This window comes from Ursus americanus, chromosome 20 (assembly GCF_024610735.1).
Source record: "Ursus americanus isolate L20-20 chromosome 20, mUrsAme1.1.p, whole genome shotgun sequence".
Classification (NCBI taxonomy): domain Eukaryota; kingdom Metazoa; phylum Chordata; class Mammalia; order Carnivora; family Ursidae; genus Ursus; species Ursus americanus.
In genome coordinates this window covers 28836723-28860509 of record NC_142146.1, presented here as the reverse complement: position 1 = coordinate 28860509, position 23787 = coordinate 28836723, and the positions used below count along the sequence as shown (strand labels likewise).

Below are 23787 nucleotides of genomic sequence, written 5' to 3'. Positions count from 1 at the left end.
ACATTAGTGAGAAGTGATTTCGCTTCCTTAAGGAGTCTGTCTCTAGTTCGCCTCATTCTTGCAAAGTTTAAACTCCAAACATCCCTTTTGTTTCAACCCCTGGAGAGACAAATCAGTCAGTCCCTGCCTTCCCTACTCTAACGCGGATCCAAGGTAGGACTATCCGGAGGCGGAACTCTAGTTCCGGGGGGTGACCCTGGTGCCCGGAATGCATTGAGAAAAGGGCCGGAAGTGGCTCCGGGGCTCCTTTCCGATCACTGAGGGCAGCTGCAGACAGCTGGCGGGACGTTACCGGGCGGCTCGTGGCGGACTCGCGGCTGCAGCGTGGGGACGCCTTGAAAGCAGAGCGGCGGGGTGCCGGGAAGAGTAGCGGGGCGAGCCCTCCCCGGCCACTCCATGCCTGGTTGGAGGCTGCTGGCTCAGGCCGGCGCCCGGGTGCTGGGCTGCAGCGCGGGCGGCCTGGGTGCTGCCGGGGGCTCGGCAAACAGGTGGGTGGGCTGGAGACGGTGTGGGCGTGTGATCCCTGCAAAGCACAGACCTGTGGCAGTGCGGTGGCCCAATGCGGAGGGGTCTGGGTGGAGGAGGAAGGGGCTCTGTACCAGACGGCAGGCACAGAGGAGTAAGGAGCGTTTCTCCAAGGAAGTGCCCATTAAAGGAGTGAAGGGGTGATTTTTTTTGTTTGTTTTTAATGCTATGAGCCAGCGACTGGTAGAGAGCATTACCAACAGCAGTAATATTATCTATCAGTTAGTGGGCGTTTTCTATGTACTGAATGCTTTGTTGGGTATATTAGGCGCCTTAGCCCGTGTAGCCTCACAAGGTAGAATTGCTGTCGTTATTCGTTTCGCAGACACTGTCATTGTTCCGTACTGTCACGATTGCAGTTTGCAGATAAAACAGAAGCTTGGGGAAGTAACTTACCCAAGGTCATTCAACTAATGTAGAATTGGGACTCTAACCTGAATGTACCTGACTATGAAACGTGGATAGGCGACAGAAAGCCTTGCTTCTTTTCTGCCCCTCCGTGCAAGAATTACACACCTCCTTCCTGACACAAGGTCTTCCTTGGTGTGTTCACGTGCTCGGAGATCATGTCTTTTATGGATCTTCTCAGCCTAGGCCTTGTCGTTGCTGGGAAGAGGTGGGCTTATCAGAGTCGAACATACACACATTCTGCCACCTCCAGTGGCATGTAAACTATTAAAGTACACATACAAATTGGTCAGTGACTTCTTCTGTGTTTAGTTAAGACAGCTCTGTTAGAAACTGGTTTATCCCAGAGGAGAAGATGAAGACCTTTTACTCTAGGGTAATCATTAACAGTTTAAGTGCGAAACCCATTATTATCATAAGGAATGTCAGGAAAAAAAAACTTGCCCAGATTCCAAATCCTTTCCTAAGGCCCAGACTACACTTTCCAACTCATGTGACCTCCCTTCCCCACATTAAATGGGGAAACTTTTTATATTGTAATTTCCTTTCTAATTTTTATTTTTACAGAACGGACATCTGGCTTTTGGTTAGAAGTCTCCATGGCAGGAGTGGTACTTGGTGGGATGAGCATCTTTCTGAAGAAAATGTCCCATTTGTTAAGCAGTTGGTCTCTGATGAAAATAAAGCCCAGTTAGCAAGTAAGCTGTGTCCTTTGAAAGATGAACCGTGGCCTCTACATCCATGGGAACCAGGTAGTTATTTTATATTTGATGGTTTCTCATTTCCTAGTTACTGTATGGCCGGAACATTCAAAATCATGGTGATTGATGAATTTATCATCTCTTGAATTTACTTTTCATGTCTTAAGAGTGTCTGTTTCATTGTGGTTTGGTTTGCAAGATTATTTCCAGCATGCTGGTCTACTATTAGTGAATGTCTGATGGCAGTCAAGACTTCCTCAAGAAGCTGTTTTGTAAAAGTTAAAAATAGAGCTACCCTATGACCCACCAATTGCACTACTGGGTATTTACCCCAAAGATACAGACGTAGTGAAGAGAAGGGCCATATGCACCCCAGTGTTCATAGCAGCATTGTCCACAATAGCTAAATTGTGGAAGGAGCTGAGATGCCCTTCAACAGATGACTGGATTAAGAAGATGTGGTCCATATATACAATGGAATATTACTCAGCCATCAGAAAGAACGATTACACAACATTTGCAGCAACATGGACGGGACTGGAGGAGATTATGTTAAGTGAAATAAGTCAAGCAGAGAAAGACAGTTATCCTATGGTTTTACTCATTTATGGAACATAAGAAATAGCGGGGAGGTCGGTAGGAGAAGGACGGGAAGAATGAAGCGGGGGGTAACAGAAGGGGGAATGAACCACGAGAGACTATGGACTCTGGGAAACAAACTGAGGGCTTCAGAGGGGAGGGTGGTGGGGGGAATGGGATAGGCCGGTGATGGGTATTAAGGAGGGCACGTATTGCATGGTGCAGTGGGTGTTATACGCAAATAATGAATCATGGAACATTACATCAAAAACTAAGGATGTACTGTATGGTGACTGACATAACATAATAAAAAATTTAAAAAAACACACAATAAATAAAAGAAGTATTGCTAAAAAAAAAGAAGCTGTTTTGTAGGCTAAAGGAAAATCATTCTGCGTATGTTTTCTTATTTCCTTCAGATAAAAAAATATCTAAAATAAATCAGGGGAAAAAGCTAGAGGAGTATGATCTAAACTACACTTGTCACACAGATGTTTTCAGTTGGAATGCTCTAGCACTCCAGGTTTGCCAAGCATAACCCCAGAATCAGCTCTTTGTGCTTAGTAGTCTACTAAACACATGTGTAGCCAGACCAAGAATAAAGGCCTATTCTGTTGAGAGTGTGGTCTCTGGTTGGGGTTTATTGTGACCTTTGAATTGTATAGTGATCAGAAGCTCTAGGGACACCTGGGTGGCTCAATCAGTTGAGCAACTGCCTTCAGTTCAGGTCATGATCCCGGGGTCCTGGGATCGAGTCCCACATCGGGCTCCTTGCTCGGCAGGGGGCAGGGAGCCTGCTTCTCCCTCTGCCTGCCACTCCCCCTGCCTACAGCTCCCCCCGCTTGTGTATGTGCGCGCGCTCTCTCTCTCTGACAAATAAATAAATAAAATCTTTAAAAAAAAAAGTTCTTAGTGGAGCAACTTTACTAACGTAGGCAAGAAATCTAAGTGGTGTGATGGAGGCTGACATATTTTAGCAACTTGACCACTTGTGTCATCCCTTAACTCCAGCTAAGTTCTTAGAATTTGAGTAGATGTTTTCTAATTAACGAGGTTAGATAAGAATTGATACTAGAAAAGCAAAGTGTAATGATGGATGTATCGTGTCCTCTATTAATACCATTATTTTAAAACCAGAATATATCAGTTTACCTATTTTCTTTATTTTGTGCAGTTCTCATATATTTATTCATTATACCGAGATTTACTGAGTAACAGTATGTTACCTAGCCATGGTTGAAGTCTCTCACATCTCTAAGGAACAGTAGTGTTTTACTCTATGAATATATTAGCATGTTTCTTAACTGTCTGTTGCTCATATTAAAACCATGGTGTAGCGACGCCTGGGTGGCTCATTCATTAAGCGTCTGCCTTCGGCTCAGGGTGTGATCACAGGGTCCTGGGATCGAAGCCCACATCGAGCTCCCTTCTCCTCTGGGAGCCTGCTTCTTCCTCTCCCACTCCCCCTGCTTGTGTTCCCTCTCTCGTTGGCTGTCTCTCTCTCTGTCAAATAAATAAATAAAATCTTAAAGAAAAAAATGCTGAAAAAAATAATAAAATCACGGGATAGGAAATACTGTTGTTTCATGTTGGCAAATGTTGAAAAAGTTTGTAATAACACTGATTTGTTTTTAATTACCAGGTTCCTCTAGAGTAGGCCTTATCGCACTGAAGCTGGGTATGATGCCTTTATGGACCAAAGATGGTCGAAAGCACGTGGTTACATTACTTCAGGTAAGAAAAAAACAAAGATGTAACAGATCTGTATTTGTGCCAACCTGAACGGACAGTATTTGTATCCTGAAACATGTGACTGTGTGATAAAGAATGGGCTAATGTCAAGCATAAATGCTATTAAAGAACTTTAGTTCTGTTGCAGTGAATGTTTCACTCTTGCCTGAGTGGTGGCCTTCTTGATACTGGCATAAGGATAACTACGACCATAAATAAAAAAAAGATTGTAACCTCGCTTCTCACAGGTGTACCAGTTGAATTCATAATTGGAAAAAATCTCAGTCTCATCTTCTTTTCATTTTTTCAACTCGAAATTAAAATTTTGATCTCTTTGCTAACTTAGAATGTAACATTTCTTGTCTGGGGAAGCAGCATTTTGTTCTCTGAGATAAGACAAACTCTAATGGTTAAGAATGTGGTCCCTGAGACCAGAGTATCTGACTTCAGATCTTGTTTCTACCACTTCCTAGCTGTGTTCCTTGGAACACTCTGCCTCCTCTGCAAAAGATATAGTTGTATTTGGTAAAAGAAATAATTATTACCCACCTCAAAGGTTTTTGTGAGGGCTGCACAGGGTAATAAATGTCAAGCACTTAGAACAGTGTTAAATGTCCAGTATACATTGCCTGCTGTTGTTTTTATGGTTATTATTAGAAAAAGATTACTGAGAGAGTTAGGAGACCATCATTCCCCAAATCAGTTTGGACACCTGAGTTCATCTTTGGGGCCTAGTCTTAGACAAGTGATTAGACAGATGTTGGTGATTAACATGAGAGCTCATGCATAGGCCCAGGGGGCCTACAGGCCTTAGGACATTTTTATTGACTCTGAATGACCAAAGAGAAGATTATAGTTTCTAAAACTCTAAGGAACTAAAGGAGCTTTCAGGAATGACTGGTGGAATTGTACATGGGTACAACCACTTCAGAAAACAATTTAGCATAATTATGTGGTAAAGTTGAGATATGTGAATCTTGTAGTCTAGCCGTTCCACTCCTGAGTGTTAATAGAAAACTTGAACTTTATTACTTTACAACAATGTTCGTAGCAGTATTGTTCTTAATAGTCCAAAACTGGAAATAACCCAAATGTCCAATAGCAGAATGGATGAATAAGTCGTGGTATTCATGTAATGGAATGCTGTATAGCAATGAAAATGAACAGAAGAGAGTTACACACAACAATATGGATGAAACTTAGAAATATAAACAAGTGAAAGAAGCAAGACATAGGAAAGTACATACAATACGATTCTGTTTATACAAAGGCTAAAGCAGGCAACAATAAACTACATGCTTTCAAAGGTAGCAAATGTAAGGGAAAGTAAGTAAATGATTACCATGTGTCAGGAATAGTATTTATTTCTAGGGCAGTGCTTTTCAGACTTCAGCGAGCCTTAATCACCTAAAAGGTTTAGAAAACAAGGAGATTCTGATTCAGTTGGTCTGGGCTGGGGCGTGAGGATCAGCATTTTCACCAGGTTCCCAGTTGGTGTTGATGCTGCTTGTTTGAGGACCACACTTCGAGAACCACTGCTCTAGGGGTAATAAAAAAAAAAAGGTGGGGAGGGAGATTACTAGAAAGACACATAGAGGCTTTGTGGATTCTACTTCTTGACACAGGTGATGGTAAATGTATATTTTCTTCATAAACACTCATTCTGTTGTATATTTATATGTTAGGAACTTTTCTATATGTGTTGTCTGTATGCTCTATCTGTACTTGACTTTTTTTAAAGGTTACTTCTATATTTTAAGATTGTAGTTGGTGTTAGAGAAATGATGAGATAATTAACTTTAGAAAATTCCGAATTGTTCTATGGCTTCAGTGTGGCTGGTATGATATGTTAAAATGTATCTTAGCACATGACTTAGTTTTTTTATATTTGTCTCCTTAGGTACAAGACTGTCACGTTCTAAAATATACTCCGAAGGAAAACCATAACGGAAAAATGGCAGCCCTAACTGTAGGAGGAAAAACTGTATCACGTTTCCATGTAAGGATGTATTTTCATTCTTCAGAAGAGTACATTTCATTAGTTTCAGATCTGAATTCTTTAAGTTTTGAGCCTATTCCATAGTCACAAATTTGTGTTTATCCATGAAGTAAATTGTGGCTTTGAGGGAAAGCAGTCTAGTGAAGCCATCGAGCCCAGGATTCTGAGAGAATTTGAGTTTGTTCCAGTACCTCTCCTCAGTATTTGGAACAAGTAACTTTACCCTGTAAGCTGAAGTATTTGCCCATCTGCAAAATGGAGATAAAAATACTACTTACCTAAGAGGTTTGTTACCAGGATTAATGAGACTTTTCATATGTACCTAGCATGTCACAGATACTCAATAGATGGTAGCTATTTTGTCATTTATGTTTAGTTTTTTTTCTAGGTTGTCTCAATACCTGACACCAGCAACATGGGGGATTAATTTGTATATACTAGAAGGAACTTTTTGTGTGCAATTTTTTTTAATCTGAAATTATCACTATAAATATGAGAATATAGTACAATATATCATACAATCAATAAGTCGTTTTTCACTGTTGTGTATATTTCTCTGTCTGTTTCACCATCAAAATTGCAATTTTCTTAAAACACACATGGAAAACTAAAATGTAGAGTCTATTCATATTCCACATAAGTTCAAAATCCCACAACTTTATACCAATTCAAATACTTTCACAAACACTATAATTCCTAGGAAGATGCAAAACATAGTCCTTTCTAGTCATGACCACGAGAAGGAAAAAACTATATTCATCACCTTAAGAACTTTAATAGCACTGGCATCACATACAAACAGCATTGTTTTGGGTTTATAAGCTTCCAGATCTGTCCCATGATGTATACACCCCAGGCACGATTCTCTGCAACGTGAAGAGAATCGATAACATTTCAGGTGTAGGTAGAAAGGGTGACATAGGGGCGCCTGGGTGGCACGGCAGTTGGGCGTCTGTCTTCGGCTCAGGGCGTGATCCCGGCGTTCTGGGATCGAGCCCCACATCAGGCTCCTCCACTGTGAGCCTGCTTCTTCCTCTCCCACTCCCCCTGCTGTGTTCCCTCTCTCGCTGGCTGTCTCTATCTCTGTTAAATAAATAAATAAATAAAATCTTTTAAAAAAAAAAAAAAAAAAAGAAAGGGTGACATAACAATCCTAAGACCTGAACATTTTTTAAGTCCCTGGAGCCCATGAGAAGCACCCAGGTTAGGCCCTCTCTAGAAGGAACTTTCAGTACTTGGGATAGAGCTATACTCAAACCCGCATCAGGTTTTTAGAAATAAAGCAGTTTTCCCCCAAGTAGAATACTATTAGAATGCTGAGTATGTAGCTTAAATTTGAAAAAATCTGTGCAGTTAGTATCCTCTATTGGATGACTAAAAGCAGAGAATATCTTTGTAGAAATGGTGATGCTTTTCACTAATAGGTAACGAAACATCCTAAGGTTTACTAAAACATACTCCTTATCTCTAAGATCAACATTTTTTCCGTTGTATATTGTTGATGAAATGAACATGGATGGTAAATAGGAGGCAACCCATACTGTACAACTGTCAAAACTAGCATGTATTTATTGTGTGCCTTCTATTTTGTCGTCATAGTTAACTTTGTTGAGCACTTATTACATGCCAGATACATAACCAATAAGCCTGATATTTAATTTCTGAGCGTCTGAGGCTAAAGAGGTTAAGGAACTCCTTCGGGGCCACCCACTGGTAAGAGGTGGGGTGATGTTCAGACTTTAGAGCCTTACTTTCTTAATTGTGTCTTGACATTCACCCTCTGGGTACTCATAGGCTGATAGGAAAGGTGGACAAATAAATCCGCCATCCCTATATAGGATTACACATGCAACAAGCATAGAGTGGGGGACAGCCAGTTCTGCTTGGGAAAATCCTAGAAGGTTTCACAGAGAGGAGACCAGAAAATAAAAAGCTTGCCAGCAGGAATACCTGTTAACATACCAGGCACATTGCAAAAATCTCATTTCATCCTGGTAACAGACCTCTTAGGTAAGTAGTATTTTTATCCCCATTTTGCAGATGGGCAAATACTGCAGCGTAGAGGGTAAAGTTACTTGCTTCAGGTAGCTTCTGGAGAGACACATGGAAGAGAGTATGCGCGCTTGGGAAGAGGAGTGTGACATATGAGATCTTAGTGTGTGAGTGTGGAGCCAGTGGGGGAAGATAGTAAAGGTGCAGAGATGCACCTGTGGGGGCCGAGTGCTGGAGTTTAGACTTCATTCTGTAGACTCCCAGGAGCTTCTTGAATTCTGTAATTGGGACAGTGATGTCGTCAAATCGTTAACCTTGGTTAACTAAATGAGAAGAATCTGGATGCAGGGAGAACGTTTAGGAAGTTATTTTAAGCACTGGGGAGAGTTGATAAAAGGCTTTTGAACCACAGTGGTTGCATTGGGCTTGGGGAGAGCAGGGATTTGTACAAGACTGAGTGAGAATGTGGGGAGGGGACACAGGTTTAGAGCGGTTCCTGAGTACCTGGCTCAGTGCGGATGCTATAACCTGGAATAGCAACAAGGAAAGGGAAGTTTGGGAGGAAAGAAGTGTGTGAGGTGTTCACAGAAAATTCAGGTGGAGTTGTCCTATAAATAGTGGGATATACTTACCCAGTGAGTTCAAGGTGGTCAAAATCATTGGAGTCTGTAGTTTGATAGGATTAGAGGCCATTTAGGCCCATCTCCTGGTGTTGGAGAAGTTAGCTACTTTTGCATATTATGGTAGTATAGTCTATGTATATTTTAGTCTGCTATTAATTCTTGACAGTTTATTGGCTAATAGTTTTAAATAGTTTCACAGTAAGAAAAGGAAAGTGAGGTATATATGAAAACTTTAAAAAATGTCAGATTTTTTTAAATGTTTGAATTTTTTAAATATGTAAATACATGCCAGTCTTCATGTGAATAATTCTTTGATTTGATAGATGTCACTGTTTTCTCATTGATTGTACTTCTGTGTTTTTGTTATGTTTAGCACCATCATCTTTATTTTCATTACCAGTTTTGTAAATTCATAACTTTATTGCCTTGATATTTGTAAATCAGACATGATGTTGGGATAATCCATTCTGCTCCAACAGATCTGTAAACATTACTTCCCAGAACTATGAGATAGGGGAAAAACAAGTGGATGTGGGGTCAGAAGAGCTGAGTGCTAATTCTGACTTCTACCATTAGCTCCCTTCACTCCACTTTTTTCTAGTATACATTTTCTTACACATAAAAACAGGGAATTGGACTCTTTTAGTTCTAGAAGTCTCCATTCGTTCTCTAATATCTTAGTTCTCAAGAAAAAACAAAAGTTCCCCCCAAAAATGTGTTTGGCAGCTAAATTTATTCTATTTTACTTAGTGAGGAAGATGTCCTACAGATTTTATTAATACTAAGAATTAAAATATTTCAGAAATGGGGAGCCTGGATGACTCAGTTCGTTAAGCATCTGCCTTTGGCTTAGGTCATGGTTCCAGGGTTCTGAGATGGAGCCCCAAGTCTGGCTCCCTGCTTAGCAGAGAGCCTGCTTCTCCCTCTCTCTCTGCCCCTTTACCTGCTTGTGCGTGCGCACTCTCTCTCTCTCTCAAATAAATCTTTTAAAAATTTCAGAAATAATAGTACTTTCATACTTGAGACTGTGGTCTACGTATTTTAAGCTTTATTCTCTTTAGTGAATATACCGCACAGCAAGGTGATTTGGATGCTGTATTATGTCGTGGTGGATTTCCACCCACTTACCTTACACAGATTTTTTTATTTACTTCTCTGGTATGGAAAGTGCTACAGGGGTCTTTCTTGTTCTTAAAGATATACATTTTCTATGGGTTCCTGGGTGGCTCAGTTGGTTTGGCAGCCGACTCTTGGTTTCAGCTCAGGTCATGATCTCAGGGTTGTGGGATCAAGCTCTGTCAGGCTCTGCCCTCAGCACCGAGTCTGCTTAAAATTCTCTCTGCCCCTCTCCCCTGCTCGTGTGTGCTCTGTCTCTCTAAAATATTTTTAAGAAAAAAGATAATAAATTTTCTAGGTCCAGAGAACATGTATTACAATATTAAGAAAAAGCTTTGCCTTTGAATGACCTTTCTTCAGAATAAGATGTAAAAATTAAGTTTTAGAATTCTTTATAAGTTAAAGAATTTTGGTTCAGAAAGGAAAAAGATTTTCAAAACTAAAAATATGCAAACTTCCTCTTGCGTATTGTAACCCTCAGAGAAACTGCAAGTAGATTGGTTATAGAAGGTTTTAAAAGCAAGTGGACCTATGAATATAAAATATCAAAGAGTTAAGTATCCTAAAATGAATTGATTGAAATAGTTTTATTTATAATAGGGCTAGAACTGTCTTGTTTTGTTTTGTTTTTTTACTCTGTAAAGAATTTAGGCCTCCCAGAAATTAGATTGTTTTGCTTTTGCTATTTTTGTAACTTATTATAAATAAAAACATAGGAAGTTAAGTGGCCTTAAAAGTTGATTAAATCAATTTATCTTAGGAGCAGAGAAGCATTTTCATTGTGAGAAGGATAATTGCAGAGAACTTTGAAGAGGGAAGAAAAAAATGCAGCCTCATAGATGGGATTATCCAAGTGTGACACTGCTGTCAGTCTTTTAAATTGCCTTTTGAAATCATTTATTTGGAAGTTAAAAAAAAAAACTTCTGTTACACTGCTGCTGCTCTCAATTCAACTTGAGCATTTGGATTTTCTTACAACTGACACCTAATTAGTTTTATGATATTTTGATTTTTAAAAGAAAAAATTAAAGTATTCAATTTTAGTGAAATTAGAATATAATCAGGAAGTATGTATTACCTTTTATGTCTCAGTCTGTAGTTACTTAGGTCAAGATGTTTATCTTACTGTATTTTGGTTGCTGAAAAAGTAAAAGTTTTTTCTTAGAAGCTTCCTTGCATACTTAGCAACCGATATCAATAAAAGAATATGCTTTAAAAATCATCAGGTAGAATATGTGAATGTCAAAAATAAATTTAAAGTCTGTTCTAAAATGTAATAAATTTAAATCTGATACATCAGGAAAATAATTGCAAGGAGGCACATTTTAAATTGAGAACTTATGTATTTACTTTTGATGTGAAGGAAGTGTGCATAGTTGCAGATGAAAAGTAGGGGCCTAAGGACATCTGGGCGGCTCAGTCGGTTAAGCATCTGGCTTAGGCTCAGGTCATGATCCTAGGGTCCTGGGATCAAGTCTCGAGTTGGGCTCCTTGCTCTCAGTGGGGAGTCTGCCTCTCCTTCTCTCTCTGCCCCTCACCGTGCTCGTGCTCTCTCTTCTCTGACAGATAAATAAAATCTTAAAAAAAAAAAAAAAGAAAGAAAAGAACAGTAGGGGCTTTGATGAGGGTGGTGTTGAATATAAGTGTTAGATGTCAACATGTGGGAGGCAAAACTATAGGGAATGGCTGGGATGAACTTACGTCCTCACTCTTGGAGTAAAGGAGGAAAGGATGGCTTCTTGAGGGAACACTGTGAGGTTCAAAACAACCTTTCATGGGCGTCCAGGGTGGGGCTTCTCAGCATCTGTTGCGTGGTTCCACTGGAGGGGCCCCAGGGACATTCCCAGGGCTTGTGGGCTGATCCAGAAATTAACATTCTATGCTTACAGGCCAGTGCTACCCAATTTCATGTTGACCAAAGGCAGCCTTCTCAGTAAGTTACAAAGTGGTACTAACAGTTTACATTTTAAATTGAAATCATCAAGTAACTAAAGTTTGCTGCGTAGTCACATATTTTATAATTAAGACTGGCTGTGCAGATACTCCACTGCATTGGGGGCAGTGATGCTTGGTTATCAGTACATGATCAGCATCGTCTTAAGTTGGTTAGGGTCTTTCCATTGCTGCTGTTCTTGCTTTTTTTGATTACAGATTACTCTTGGTTTGGTTTCACAGTAGTTTAGTTTCTTGAAGATTTGTTCATTCTCAGAGTAAGTCGTGATCTTTATTTTAGGCCTACAATTGTTTAATAACTAGTCTTGAAGATAACATTGTAAACACAGTAATGTTGTGTGCGAAGAACTGATGCAGCAGCAAGGGTGGAAAGGTGTGGTGACTTGGAGAGGCAAACCGGGACTTCACACCCAGGTGGATGTGTGTCCTCCATCTTTTCTGTCTTCACCATTCATTTAGCTCACTTCTGCAGTGTATGACTTGACAATGTGCTTAGCTCTAAAGTTGCAGACACAGGTGAATAAAACAGCTCGCCATCCAGGTGCTCCAGCAGGCATGCAAACATTCACGTAAGTTGATAAGCGTAAGGTAATGTGGCCAATAATTGAGATATAGGCAAGGTCTAGAGATAGCATAGACCAAGGAGTAATGTGCTCTGGCAAGGCTGCCCAGGCAAGAATCTGGGCAGGAAATATTACTGGAGCTGAGACTAGATGTATATTTAACAGATTTTTAATGAGCTTTGGAGATACAGGGGTGGAGAAGAATTATAGGCCAAGAGACTGGCATAGGCAGACATAGGTAAGCATGCATAGAGCACTGTGGTTCCTTGGGGACCTGCAGGTGTTTCTTTTGTGGTGAGAGGGGAAGTTGAGAGGGAAAGAGCATCAGGAAGATAGATACACCTGTGTTGGTTATAGTTCCTTGAGAGAGGCACTCTTCACATCAGGAAATAGAAAGTGGCACACCTTTTTTGTCAAGTCTTCTAGCAATCTGTATCAAGAGTCTTAAGAACTAAGAAAAGGAAAAAGACCCAGGACATTATTTTAAGGAAATGAAATATTCATAAAGTTTTCTATTCAAAGATATTTTTTTTTTATTCAAGGATATTTACAGTGCAGAAAAAAGGGCACAGGTGGAGGAAAAAGCAGGCAGCAGGACCTACCAGGAGCTGGGGATGTAGCAGCAGCTAAAGTTTCTGTTCTCAAGAATCTTGTATTTTGATGGGATTGGGGGTGAAACAGGGAGGCCGTGGCTTAGAAGATAAACAATGAAAAATGTGTATCACAGCAAATAGAAGTGCTTTGTAGAATAATAAAGTAGGCTGAGGGGATCACAAGTGACAATGTGGGGCTATTTTAGATATAGAATAATCAGAAACGTAAGTTAATATTTAGATGGAGGCCTGAATAAAGTGAGGGAGCAAGTCCTGCAAAAATCTGAAAAGCATTCCAGGCAGGGGGAATAGTATGTGCAAAGGACCTGAGGTTATTGTTTAATGGGTTCTTGGAATGTAAAGAATGCATTGTACCTGAAGCAGAGTGAGCCAGGAGAAGAGTAGTAGTTGAGGTGAGATTGTATAGCACCTTATAAACCATGTTAAGGATTTAGGATTGATTCTGCATGATATGGAAGCCATTGTGGAGACAAGATTTAGCTTGAGTTTTGAAAGAATCATGCCAGCCTGTGACTGGAGAATAGACCATGGGGTCAGGAGTGTGGACGTTTGGAAACCAATTAGGAGGCTATTCATATAATCCAGGCAAAAGATGGTGCTTTGAGGTGCAGGTGAGAAGTAATTGATGTGGGTTTTATTTTTAAATAGAGGCTAAAGGAATTGCTGACGTGTGGGACATGGGATATGACAAAGAAAAGAGTCAAAGGTAACCAGAAGATTTTAGGTCCGAGCAACAGAAGTATGGAGTTGCCATTTGTTGAGGTTTGGAAAACCAAAGGAAAGCAGGTTTCTGGGGGGAAGTTGAGTTCAATTTTAGACAAATCAAACTTGAGTTGCTGTATGACATCAGATTGATGTACTGAGCTAGCAGTTGGATGAATGAGTTTGTAGTTCAGAGTAGAATTTGTGATTGAGGTTAGAAATGTGGGGTTATTAGCATATGAAAGAGCTGAGAGAGTGCAAGTGTCAAGGAGAGAGTGGTCACCTGTGCCAAGCATTGTTGGTAGAGCCAATGAGGTGAGTATTGACCAGTGTATTTGACCACATAGAGATGGTTGGTGACCTTGATAAGCACTTTGCTTTGAGTATTTAGGGGCTGCAGGCATCTGATTAAAGTGGGTTTGAGAGAATGGGAAGATAGAAAGTAGATTCAGCAGAAGTTTTTCAGGGAGCATTGTCGTAAGGGGGAATGGAAAGGAGACTATGTGGTCAAGGGAAAATTTTGTTTTAATGTGAGTTATTATGACATCTTTGTATACTGATAGGATAGTGCCAGTAGAAAGGGGGAGATTGGTGATTCAGAAGGCAGTGGGGACAATTTCAGGAGTAAAGCCGTTGAATAGGTGGGAGAGGGGTGGGATGAGTACACAGTGAGGGATTTGACTTCCAATAAGAGCATGATCGGTTCACCTGTCATTGTGATTTCCAGCCCCAGTTTCACATCAGAATCATAGGGAGTGCTTAAAAAACACACTGACACCTGGATGACACCTTAGATCAGTGAAGCTGCAGTCTCCAAACAGAAGGCCCTTGGCATTGGCATTTTCTAAAAGTGCCCTGTGTGCATCTCGTGCACTCTGGCGTGGGGTGGGGGGATGGCAGGAGGTAAGTGCTTGTGCCGGCAGTTTGATTGGATGATAAAACCTTGGGGAAATGCTCCTGTTTTTCTGGTTTTTTAGTGAAATCTGAAGCAACGTGGTCAGCTCAAGGAGGGGAGAAGGAGGGAACAGTGCTGGAGGTTTTAAAAGAGGTTGTGTAAAGGGGCTTTGGAGAATGTGAGAGGGATCTAAGTAGGGAAATATAGGCTGGCCAGACCACATTTGGGATTCACTTTGAAGTTTGTGGTCATACATTTGAATGTGACCCAGTATGTTTTCTTCCAGCTGCTTGGAAGCAGGTGCAGAGTAGACAGAGTTGAATTCCCCAGGATTGGGGTTCTTGATACTACAGTCTGCAGTCAGAATTCAAATATGAGCACAACTCTTTATTTTCCTACAGAATAAAGAGGTCTTTCACCAGGTAGCGTGTATGAGCTCCACCATGCACCTGGTTGGATCCTGGGTGTAATGGGTTATAGATAAAAATCTCAGCCCCCTTAAATAAGAATATGGTGTTCTTTGTTCTTTAGGGGAACAGAGTGCTCTTAATGATTTGTTCTCAGGGTTGTTAAGGACTTGGTTTAGATCTCTGTGCATTGAACTCCACCTTTAGTATAATGGGTTACTTATGTGTGCTGCTTTTCCTCTAGAAATCTACATCTATATTGGAATTTTACCAAGAACTTGGATTGCCGCCAAAACAGAAAGTTAAAATCTTTCATGTAACAGATAATGCTGTGATTAAGCCAGGTAATCTGAGGTTGGGGAGAGGAGGGAGGCAAAAATACCCAAATATGTGATTTGTTTAATGTTAGGCCTTTCAGTAAAAGCTGAATCCACAGTACAAAGTCCTAAACATTTATTTTTAAATACAAAGCGGTATCTGATTTAATCACTAGGGACAAACAAGTCTTTTTCTTTTTTGACTGGAAAGAACTGTAGAGAACTCTTTGTTTTCATTAAAGAGGGAGGAGCGCTTTTGTTTTTAACATACAGAGAATTTCACATTTGGAAAAGCCACTCCGGATAAATACACTAACTTTTATTTTTTTTACCTTTTTATTTTATAAAATACACTAACCTTTAAAATGTGAAGTTCACTCTGTGTAGGCTGTCATTTTAATAAGTGAAGAATAGCTAGACTCTCACTGAGATAGAAGAATTCTCATGAAACCAGAACGTGACTGACCAGCACCTCAATGAAAAGATTCTAACTTAAAAATTCTGAAGTATTTTACCTACTCCCTGAAATGTCAAAAAGTACAGTTTGGCAACATGGTTATGTCAGTTTATGTAGTTAACAGCATTTTGACGTCTTTGAACTTAAGAAAAGCTTCCTGATCTCTTGAACTTGAGTTCTAACAAGTAGATAGAAGGATGTTTTAAGATTTGGTATTTTAGTAACTGAATTTCATGAAGTAAAATAAAATTACGAGAAGCCTTATTAATTGGAGTGACAGAGGATCAGCCTTGATATAAGCTAGAATTAAAAGTATTTTTTGAAGTGCAAGTTTTGTAGTTTGAAGCTAAAATGAATGAAATTAGGGTAACAAGTGTAAAATTTAAGTCCCTATTAACTTTTGGCTTGCTCAAACCATGTGGAATTGTTTTGGGGGGTGAAAAGTAGTCAGCAGGTCAAGTCATTCAGCCTCTTAGAAATTCAGTCAGTTTTAATCTCCCCTATTTTTTTAATTCAGGGTTTTTCTTTGCCCATCCAAATGTAGGTTACGGCCTACATTAAAGGATACTATCCTCTGAAATCCATAGTACTTTACTCCATGTTTTAAACAAGCCATAATTAGCATTCAGTTACATTCTCTATTACATTGATTATGGCTTTTTTTTTTTTTTTTTTTTTTAAGAAAAAAGAAGTCTCTTACTTGATGGTGTTGACGTTGAATCTTCACCTAGATAATAAATTCTTGAGGTCAGGAGACATGTCTTACCTTTTGTATTTCTAACTGTACATATGGTAAGTGCCCTATATATATTTGCAGACTAATTGTCAAATTAAATAGTTCTCACAGTGTTAATTCCAAATTGATACAAACAAAATGTTGTGAAGGGCTTTCACTTACAAAATTCCTTTAAACAACATGTTTTTCCGGTGCATTTTAAGTAAGATTCTATTTACATACAACTAGTTTTGGAAATGTTAGTATATAAAACTGGGGGTATCAATAATGATAATTTTTCAGAATTCAAAATTATCTGGGCATGCACTTGAATAACTATATTATTGGCACAGTGACTAATCTACCAAAAATATGATATATATGGGCTTTATGTGGATATCACACATACCGTGATGACTGCCTGGTGTACGATGGACCTGGGTTCAAACAATTAAAGTTCCTATTTTGGGATAACTTATCTCTAATAGTTAAAAAAAGATTTGGTCCAGCCACAGCATTTTTTGAGTCATTCTTTTGTTTTAATTTCGTTATATGAAATAGGAAAGGTATCTTAAGCGAGTATATTATTATTCACCAAAACAACTAAGAATCGTCAAACTCGTGAATTTACCAGCACGAACACTGTGTTTGTCATGTGAATTGCCCATTTCATCCAGTACCACCTTGGCCTCTGTGAAGGCACAAGCCCATCCGCCACCCACGGTCTCTTAGCCTACTCTAGCACCATGTGCCTCGTCCTGGGACATACTGTTCTTCAGCTCATGTACAGTTAATTAACGAATGTTTGATGAACGGTTTTATTATTTTATTCTTGATGTTTCTAATAATTATAATTGTGAAGAGAATCTTCTACTGTTTTTGAAATCCGATAGGCTTCCTAGGTGTAGTTTATGTTTAGTGAAGTTGTTCGGGGCCGACAAATTTCATATTGGTTGTTTGTTTTCTTTTCATAAAGGTACCCCTCTTTATGCTGCTCATTTTCGCCCAGGACAGTATGTGGATGTCACAGCCAAAACGTAGGTCCACAGAACAGGTTCTTTTCCTTTTGTTTTCCTCATATATTAAAACATAACGGCTCGAGTGAAAGTTTAGTCTTTTAAGTCAGTGAGTAAAGATTAAGTAACCATTATTCTCATTTGTAATTCTATAATGTTACTGACTGTACTAGATTTTAAATTGCACTGAATTAGTTGTATGCGAACGTGAAGTTACAGGTTTGAAACTGAGATGTATGCTTCTTGAAATGGGACTACAAGAAAGGTCACATTACTCAGGTTCTTTGTGGGTTGGGCCCACTTCTATTTTTAAGGCCAAAGGCTATATACAGTTTGATGGTGAAATATAAACGAACAGTGCTGTGGAGTTCTTTGGAGATTGTGTCATCTAGTAATTGCTGGTTCTTTCCAACTCTAGGAAACAGTTAAATTAGAAACATTTTATACTGTTTGTGATGGTTGTTTTGCTTAAGGTTCCCCTAGGGTAACTATAAAACATTTTGTTAACGGTGTTAAGAGCCTATCAGAAGCAGGAAGTAGTGTTACACCTTAAGCCTCTGGAAACGTGGTGTTATCTCTCAGTACTAGACAAATGAGACAGTGACACTTCATAAGAAAAAAAAAAAAACTTTTTATCCTGAAACGGGTTTATTTTGGGAGAAATCAACACTTAATTGTCACTCAAACAGAAATGCTGACTTTGAGTCATATTCAGACTGGGAGGAGAAGCAGTTTTTCAAAATTTGGTTACAGTTACTTCACGATAGAAGGAGTAACTGAGCCCTTACATGTGCTTATATGGAAGTTGCTCAGTATATGTTAGTAGAATCCGCATGACTCGGCTAAGCTAAACTACAAATATCAGCTCTTGACTATTCCTATTTCTTGTTCTGTCAACCAACACAGATGATAATTTTACTTCTCTGTGTGCCTCGATTTCCTCTTTTTTTGTCATTCGACAAGGTCTGCAGCCTGTGTAGTTCTGACAGTGGTCCACATGTGCTCTGGGATAGTCTTAACAATCACAGTGACTGAGCCAAAGAGCTTTTATCCACGTAAACCAGAGAAGTGCCAGCATTAGTTTCCTTAATGGAGTCAGTTAGATGCACTTTATTTCCACACCGTTATTGCCTACTTTCAAATATGAGCCATTGCAAACAGCCCTTACCTTTGATAAGCTGTTTAGAAATGGAGTCAGATAGATTGACAGTACAGTAGGTGCTCTTTTTAGAGAGATTATGGATTTATCCCTTTTTTTTTCCTGCCTCCTGATTGTTGCAGACTCATTCCTACTTACTGGGGCCTCTAAAATCACTTGGTAACTTTCTTTGTTTGGCCTTCCCTTGTCAAGAACTCAGTAGAGCTGGGAAGCTTTGGTTTGGTTAGTTGGGGAGATGTCTGTGTTGTGAATCAGATGATTTTACTTTTTAATTCTGAATTAATTATTATATATAATAAAGTACCTCAGTAATTCCATTAATTTGCACAGAGTTAATAGTGTGTGAATTCCATTACGTAGTTTAGAGAATATATGAGATACTCCGAGAAGTCCTACAAAGTCAGAGACCTTTGTTAGCAGATGCTTTGTGGTGGGATTTGTGACTAGCTTGGATTAGAGCCAAGCTTTTCACATGCCTGTGTTGAGCAGATGCTTTTATTTCATATGCTACTATTGGGTTTCTGGCTTCTTAAAAGTTATTTTTAAAACTTCAACCTTCTTGTGAGTATAAAGTGAAAAGGAAAGTATTTTGGTTTTGTTTTAAGATCATGTTAGAAAACAAGACTATATGGGGTGCCTGGGTGGCACAGCGGTTAAGTGTCTGCCTTCAGCTCAGGGCGTGATCCGGTGTTGTGGGATCGAGCCCCGCATCAGGCTCCTCTGCTATGAGCCTGCTTCTTCCTCTCCCACTCCCCCTGCTTGTGTTCCCTCTCTCACTTGCTGTCTCTATCTCTGTCAAATAAATAAAATCTTTCAAAAAAAGAAAAAAGAAAACAAGACTGTAAAGCCTTGTGCCAGCCTTGGGACTAGGTAGCTGATAAGAGCTGGGAGAACAACTAGCCCTGGGATTTAAGGGAGTTGTCATTCAACTCTGGAGAAGGGAGGACCTTCATCTGAGAAGATCCTCACTATTGTGTGGGCTGCAGTACAGTGTTCTGTTTGACTTTCGCCGTGCACCAGTCAGGGGAGAGAGTAGCCCCACACACATGTGTACTTTACTCTGGTGGGTGTGTCTTTATGTGGTATTACCTGAGATCAGGTGACTTTGACTTTTTAGAAGATGAATATTTCCAGTGACTCTTGTAGCTAACATGTTGTTATGGCCTCAAGATGCTCGCGTTTGTAAATCTGTAGGACTCTTTGTCCTTCTCATGAGGAGCTGTTTTGAATTCCTTCCCAGGGATTGGATCCTCCGTTGCATCCAGTCCTGCTTGCTGCTGCCTCTTCTCTTTGCCACTGACAGGTCGTGGGGAACACACACACACACACACGCATGCTTGCTTTTCTTTTTCTTTTTTAAATTCTATCTTCTTTTTCTGATGCTTCCCATTTTGGGGGAGTCGAAGTTCTTCACAGCCAGGGAGAATGTTTTCCTTGTTGACTGTAAATGGAACCATCATCTTCTGGGAATAGGCTCCAAGTACTCTCAGTCCCTTACTGTGGCGCACTTACAGCCAACAGTTTACTACTTTGTCCTTCATTTCCAGCCCCTATTTCTAATGTCTTGAAATGTCTGAGCCCCATCTTCTTGATTATGAATCCTGCTAGAAAAAATTGTACAGTGACATGGATTTACAGGCAGGAGTAGTGGTTGTCACACTTGAGCAGGTTACCGAGGCTCCCCCCCACTCCCTCTGCAGCCACACACACACAGACACACACACATACGCATGTGCACGCACAGATCTTTTTTTTTTTTTTTCCCAGTAGATCGGGGTAATATTTAAGAATTTGCATTTCTAACAAGTGCCCAGGTGATGTGGATTCTCTAGTCCACGGACATGGAGAATAGTCGAGGGCTATTGGAACCACTTTTCCTTCCTACTCCTTTACCCAGCTTAGAATACTAATCCCTTCCTTTCCCTAAACCTGTACCCAAATTATAACATAGAAACATCAGTTTTAAAGCAAGCAAATTTAATCAATCCAGTTTCAAGTAACAGTGTCAATAAAAGTAGGCCTATTTAGTACTCGCATTTTAGTTAGCTTAAAACTGAAAATTGGTCTCTTGAGTAATCAGTTGGCTTCATCATCATCTTTCCATTCGAAAAGAAAAACCTCAGGTTAACCTCTAATTGAAAATCTTCCTTTTTCTCATACTGTAATAATTATATTTGTTAAATCTACACTTACATTTTGAGTATTTCAAGTTTTTTCTACCTTATACCTTCAATTTTAATTGCTCGACTAAATGTATTTTAGAAATAACTAAGAAAATTTAAAACAAAATACTATATAATTTAAGAAAATTAAGTGTTAATAGAATCTATCTACTTTGAGAATGAAATTGTCTGCATTTTTTTAAAGTGACCAGTGGCCAACAGTAGCAGCTTCTTCTTGAAGACATCCCTAAAATTTTTAAATGTTTCTCTGTTAATAATTGCACTGGGAAATCTGCTTGCATTGAAAGATACATTGTATTTACCTGTGCCAAATTTGGGTATAATTCTCTATACAAATAAGTATTTACCAGTGTTACTTTGGAGTGTGAGATAAATACATATTTACCAGAGTTCATTTTAGTTTTTACTTTTATAACAAATAGTTTTTCATCCAGAGGGTTTGAGAATCTAAATTCAATGTAGATTAATGGGAAAGATTTTTACATCTAATATATAAACCCATTCTAGCAGAATAACTTTTTAGTTGCATTATGCTGTTAACAGCTAATAAAGCCCTGTCTTTGAAATATGACAGTTTTGTGTAATTCATTCTAAATATGATTTTAAGACTAGCATGTATCATGATGTGTCCCTCACACCCTGCACTAGCACCCTTTTAAAGTTTCTATTCTTGTTCTGCGATGGCAATTACATTCCAGCGTTAACTTCTAATAGATGATGGTTTGGGGTCTAACGTTCTCCCTTTCACTCTCAGTTTTGAGGAGGAAACACCTATGGATAATATGTAAATAGTGGGTGAAATGGAGTGTGACTGTTGATTCTGTCCTCTCCATAGCCCATAGTTTTCTGGTGAATCTTAATGGTGCTTATTATATTTCATAGGTTTTTTTTAAAAAAGGAAAGAAATCAGAAAAGAACGAAAGAAAGAATAAACGAAAAGAAAACTAAAAATGCACTCTGCATTATGAGGGGGAAATGGTTAGGTCTTTGTCTTAAAGGACTTGAAGGACACCAGCGGTGGTGCTGTCTCTATAATGGGTGGGCATGGTGCGCTTTCCTGCCAGGTGTTTTATTAAGCTTTGAATTCATGACAGTGGCATACCTCAAGTAAGGTGGGTTTTTTGTTTTTTTTTTCTGGTTGTCTGAAATGTATTTATTGCCTTATTTATTTAAATTCTGAAGCCCATATTGAAGTCAGAAAAAGTTCATTCAGTCTGTTTCCCAGAGTCCATAGTCTGTCATGGTTCATTCCCCCTTCTGTTTACCCCCCCTTTCTTCTTCCCTTTCTTCTCCTACTGATCTTCCCACTTCTTATGTCCCGTAAATGAGTGAAACCATATGACAAACTGAGGGCTTCAGAGGGGCGGGGGGTGGGGGAATGGGATAGGCTGGTGATGGGTATTAAGGAGGGCATGTATTGCATGGTGTTATACGCAAGTAATGAATCATGGAACTTTACATCAAAAACTAGGGATGTACTGTATGGTGACTAACATAATAAAAAATTACTATTAAAAAAAAGAAAAAGTTCATTCAGCTACTTTAAAAGATTCTTTTCTTTCTAAATAAAGGATAATCTAACATTCTTGTCTCCAAGTCTAGGCTAAGTAGAACAATCCATATATTCTCAGACATAATCTTACTACTTTAAAGTTGTCAGTGCTCTTTCAATTCTTACTGCCCTTTGGCCTCAAAATAGAAAAACAGGCACTTACCTTGATAGTGTTATCCCTGGTAGTAGAAGTGAAAGGAGTGGGGGGAGATTAGGTGACTGGTAGAACACCTTTGCACTTTTGCTGAGATTTGGTTAATTTGGTTCTTTCATTAAAATAACATATTATGTGCAGAAATATGGTTGTCCATCAAAGTTTTAAGGTGATTGAGATACTAGGTGGATTCTTAAAAGAGCAAAGACTGAGCTCTATGCCTAGTCCTTCACACTGTCAGAAACCTTCTGCACTAGCCCGTTGTTCTTCTGTTTAGCAAATGTTTGCTCTGAACTAGGAGGGGAAAACAAGACATGTGCTGCCTTCAGGATACAATTGCTGTTTAGCCCTGTACATTTCCAATTTTATGTCATTTTTATTGTTACTTTATATACTATTCTTCAAAGCAGTACATTTTTAAGCATAGTAATGAAACAGTTTTCAAAATGAGTGATTAAACTGTAGAAGGAAATTATCTCTAGAAAAACTAATCCCTCTTAAATCAGTCAAAAGTGAATGTCTGTTTCAAGATAAAGGAGAGTTTGGAGGGTGGTGTTTTAGGGTTATATTTTGTTGTTTTTTGCTTTAAAAATGTGTATAGTAATCATTTATAATAGCCTTGCTTTTAACCCTATGAAGTAGCGTTTTTTTTTTAACTCAAAACCAGCAAAATTAAGGCCTAATGAGAGGCAATATAGGAAATAGCTAAAAGCATGGGCTTAGCTTCTCAGTAGCTGTGTGACCTAGATAGCTTTCTCAACCTCTCTGTTGCCTCATCTTTAACATGAGAATAATTATAGCACCTACCTCATAGCCATGTTGTTAAGACTGAATGAGATAATGCACAGAAAGCTATTAGCTCAAGGCCTGGCATGTCTGAAATGCTCAGGAGTATTGGTTACTATCACTGTTGTTGATATTACTGCTTATTAATTTGTTTCAGATTTTAAAAAGAAAAATCCTTTTTTTCAATAGGAAATGTCTTTTAAAATTAATAAAAACATGAAGTCATTAGGAATTCTTTGTGGGATTTTCTAATGTGTCTAGTTGTTACCTTCTTAAAATTGACTTGTATAGCAAAGTTGTAGCTTTACAAAGCGCTCTAGGTAATTTTAAGATTGCATATTACTTGCTACATCTAGAATTTACTGAGTAATGAGGATGCCTTTGAAATAGCTTCATGCCACTCCGATGTGCTGGACATTTTCATATTTTTGCTCTAATCTTTTTCCCAAGAGGCAGTATTACCTGGGTTGAAAGCATGGCCAAATGCTTCCATTTACCAGGGATTTGTCCTTGGGCAAGTGGTTTAACATGTCTGAGTGCAGATTTCATGGTCTTTACCATAAGGGCATGGGACTGTGTGGTTTCTAAGATTGCTTTTGTCTCAAAAACTTATTTACAGAAAATAATCCCTCAGTGTTCC

General features: G+C 39.1%; 1 protein-coding gene across 2 annotated transcripts in view; it reads left to right on the top strand.

Moving 5' to 3' along the window:
• The first annotated feature begins 234 nt into the window (after positions 1-234).
• The window catches only part of MRPL3 (mitochondrial ribosomal protein L3), a 46643-nt gene continuing 23090 nt past the window's right edge, over positions 235-23787 (top strand). For both annotated transcript variants that reach the window (XM_087870202.1, XM_045791760.2), the window contains exons 1-6: positions 235-488; positions 1501-1685; positions 3856-3947; positions 5845-5943; positions 15053-15152; positions 17274-17334. In XM_087870202.1, the coding sequence (XP_087726328.1) occupies positions 397-488; positions 1501-1685; positions 3856-3947; positions 5845-5943; positions 15053-15152; positions 17274-17334 (629 nt within the window). In that variant the 5' untranslated portion in view covers positions 235-396. The remainder of the gene's footprint in view (positions 489-1500; positions 1686-3855; positions 3948-5844; positions 5944-15052; positions 15153-17273; positions 17335-23787) is intronic.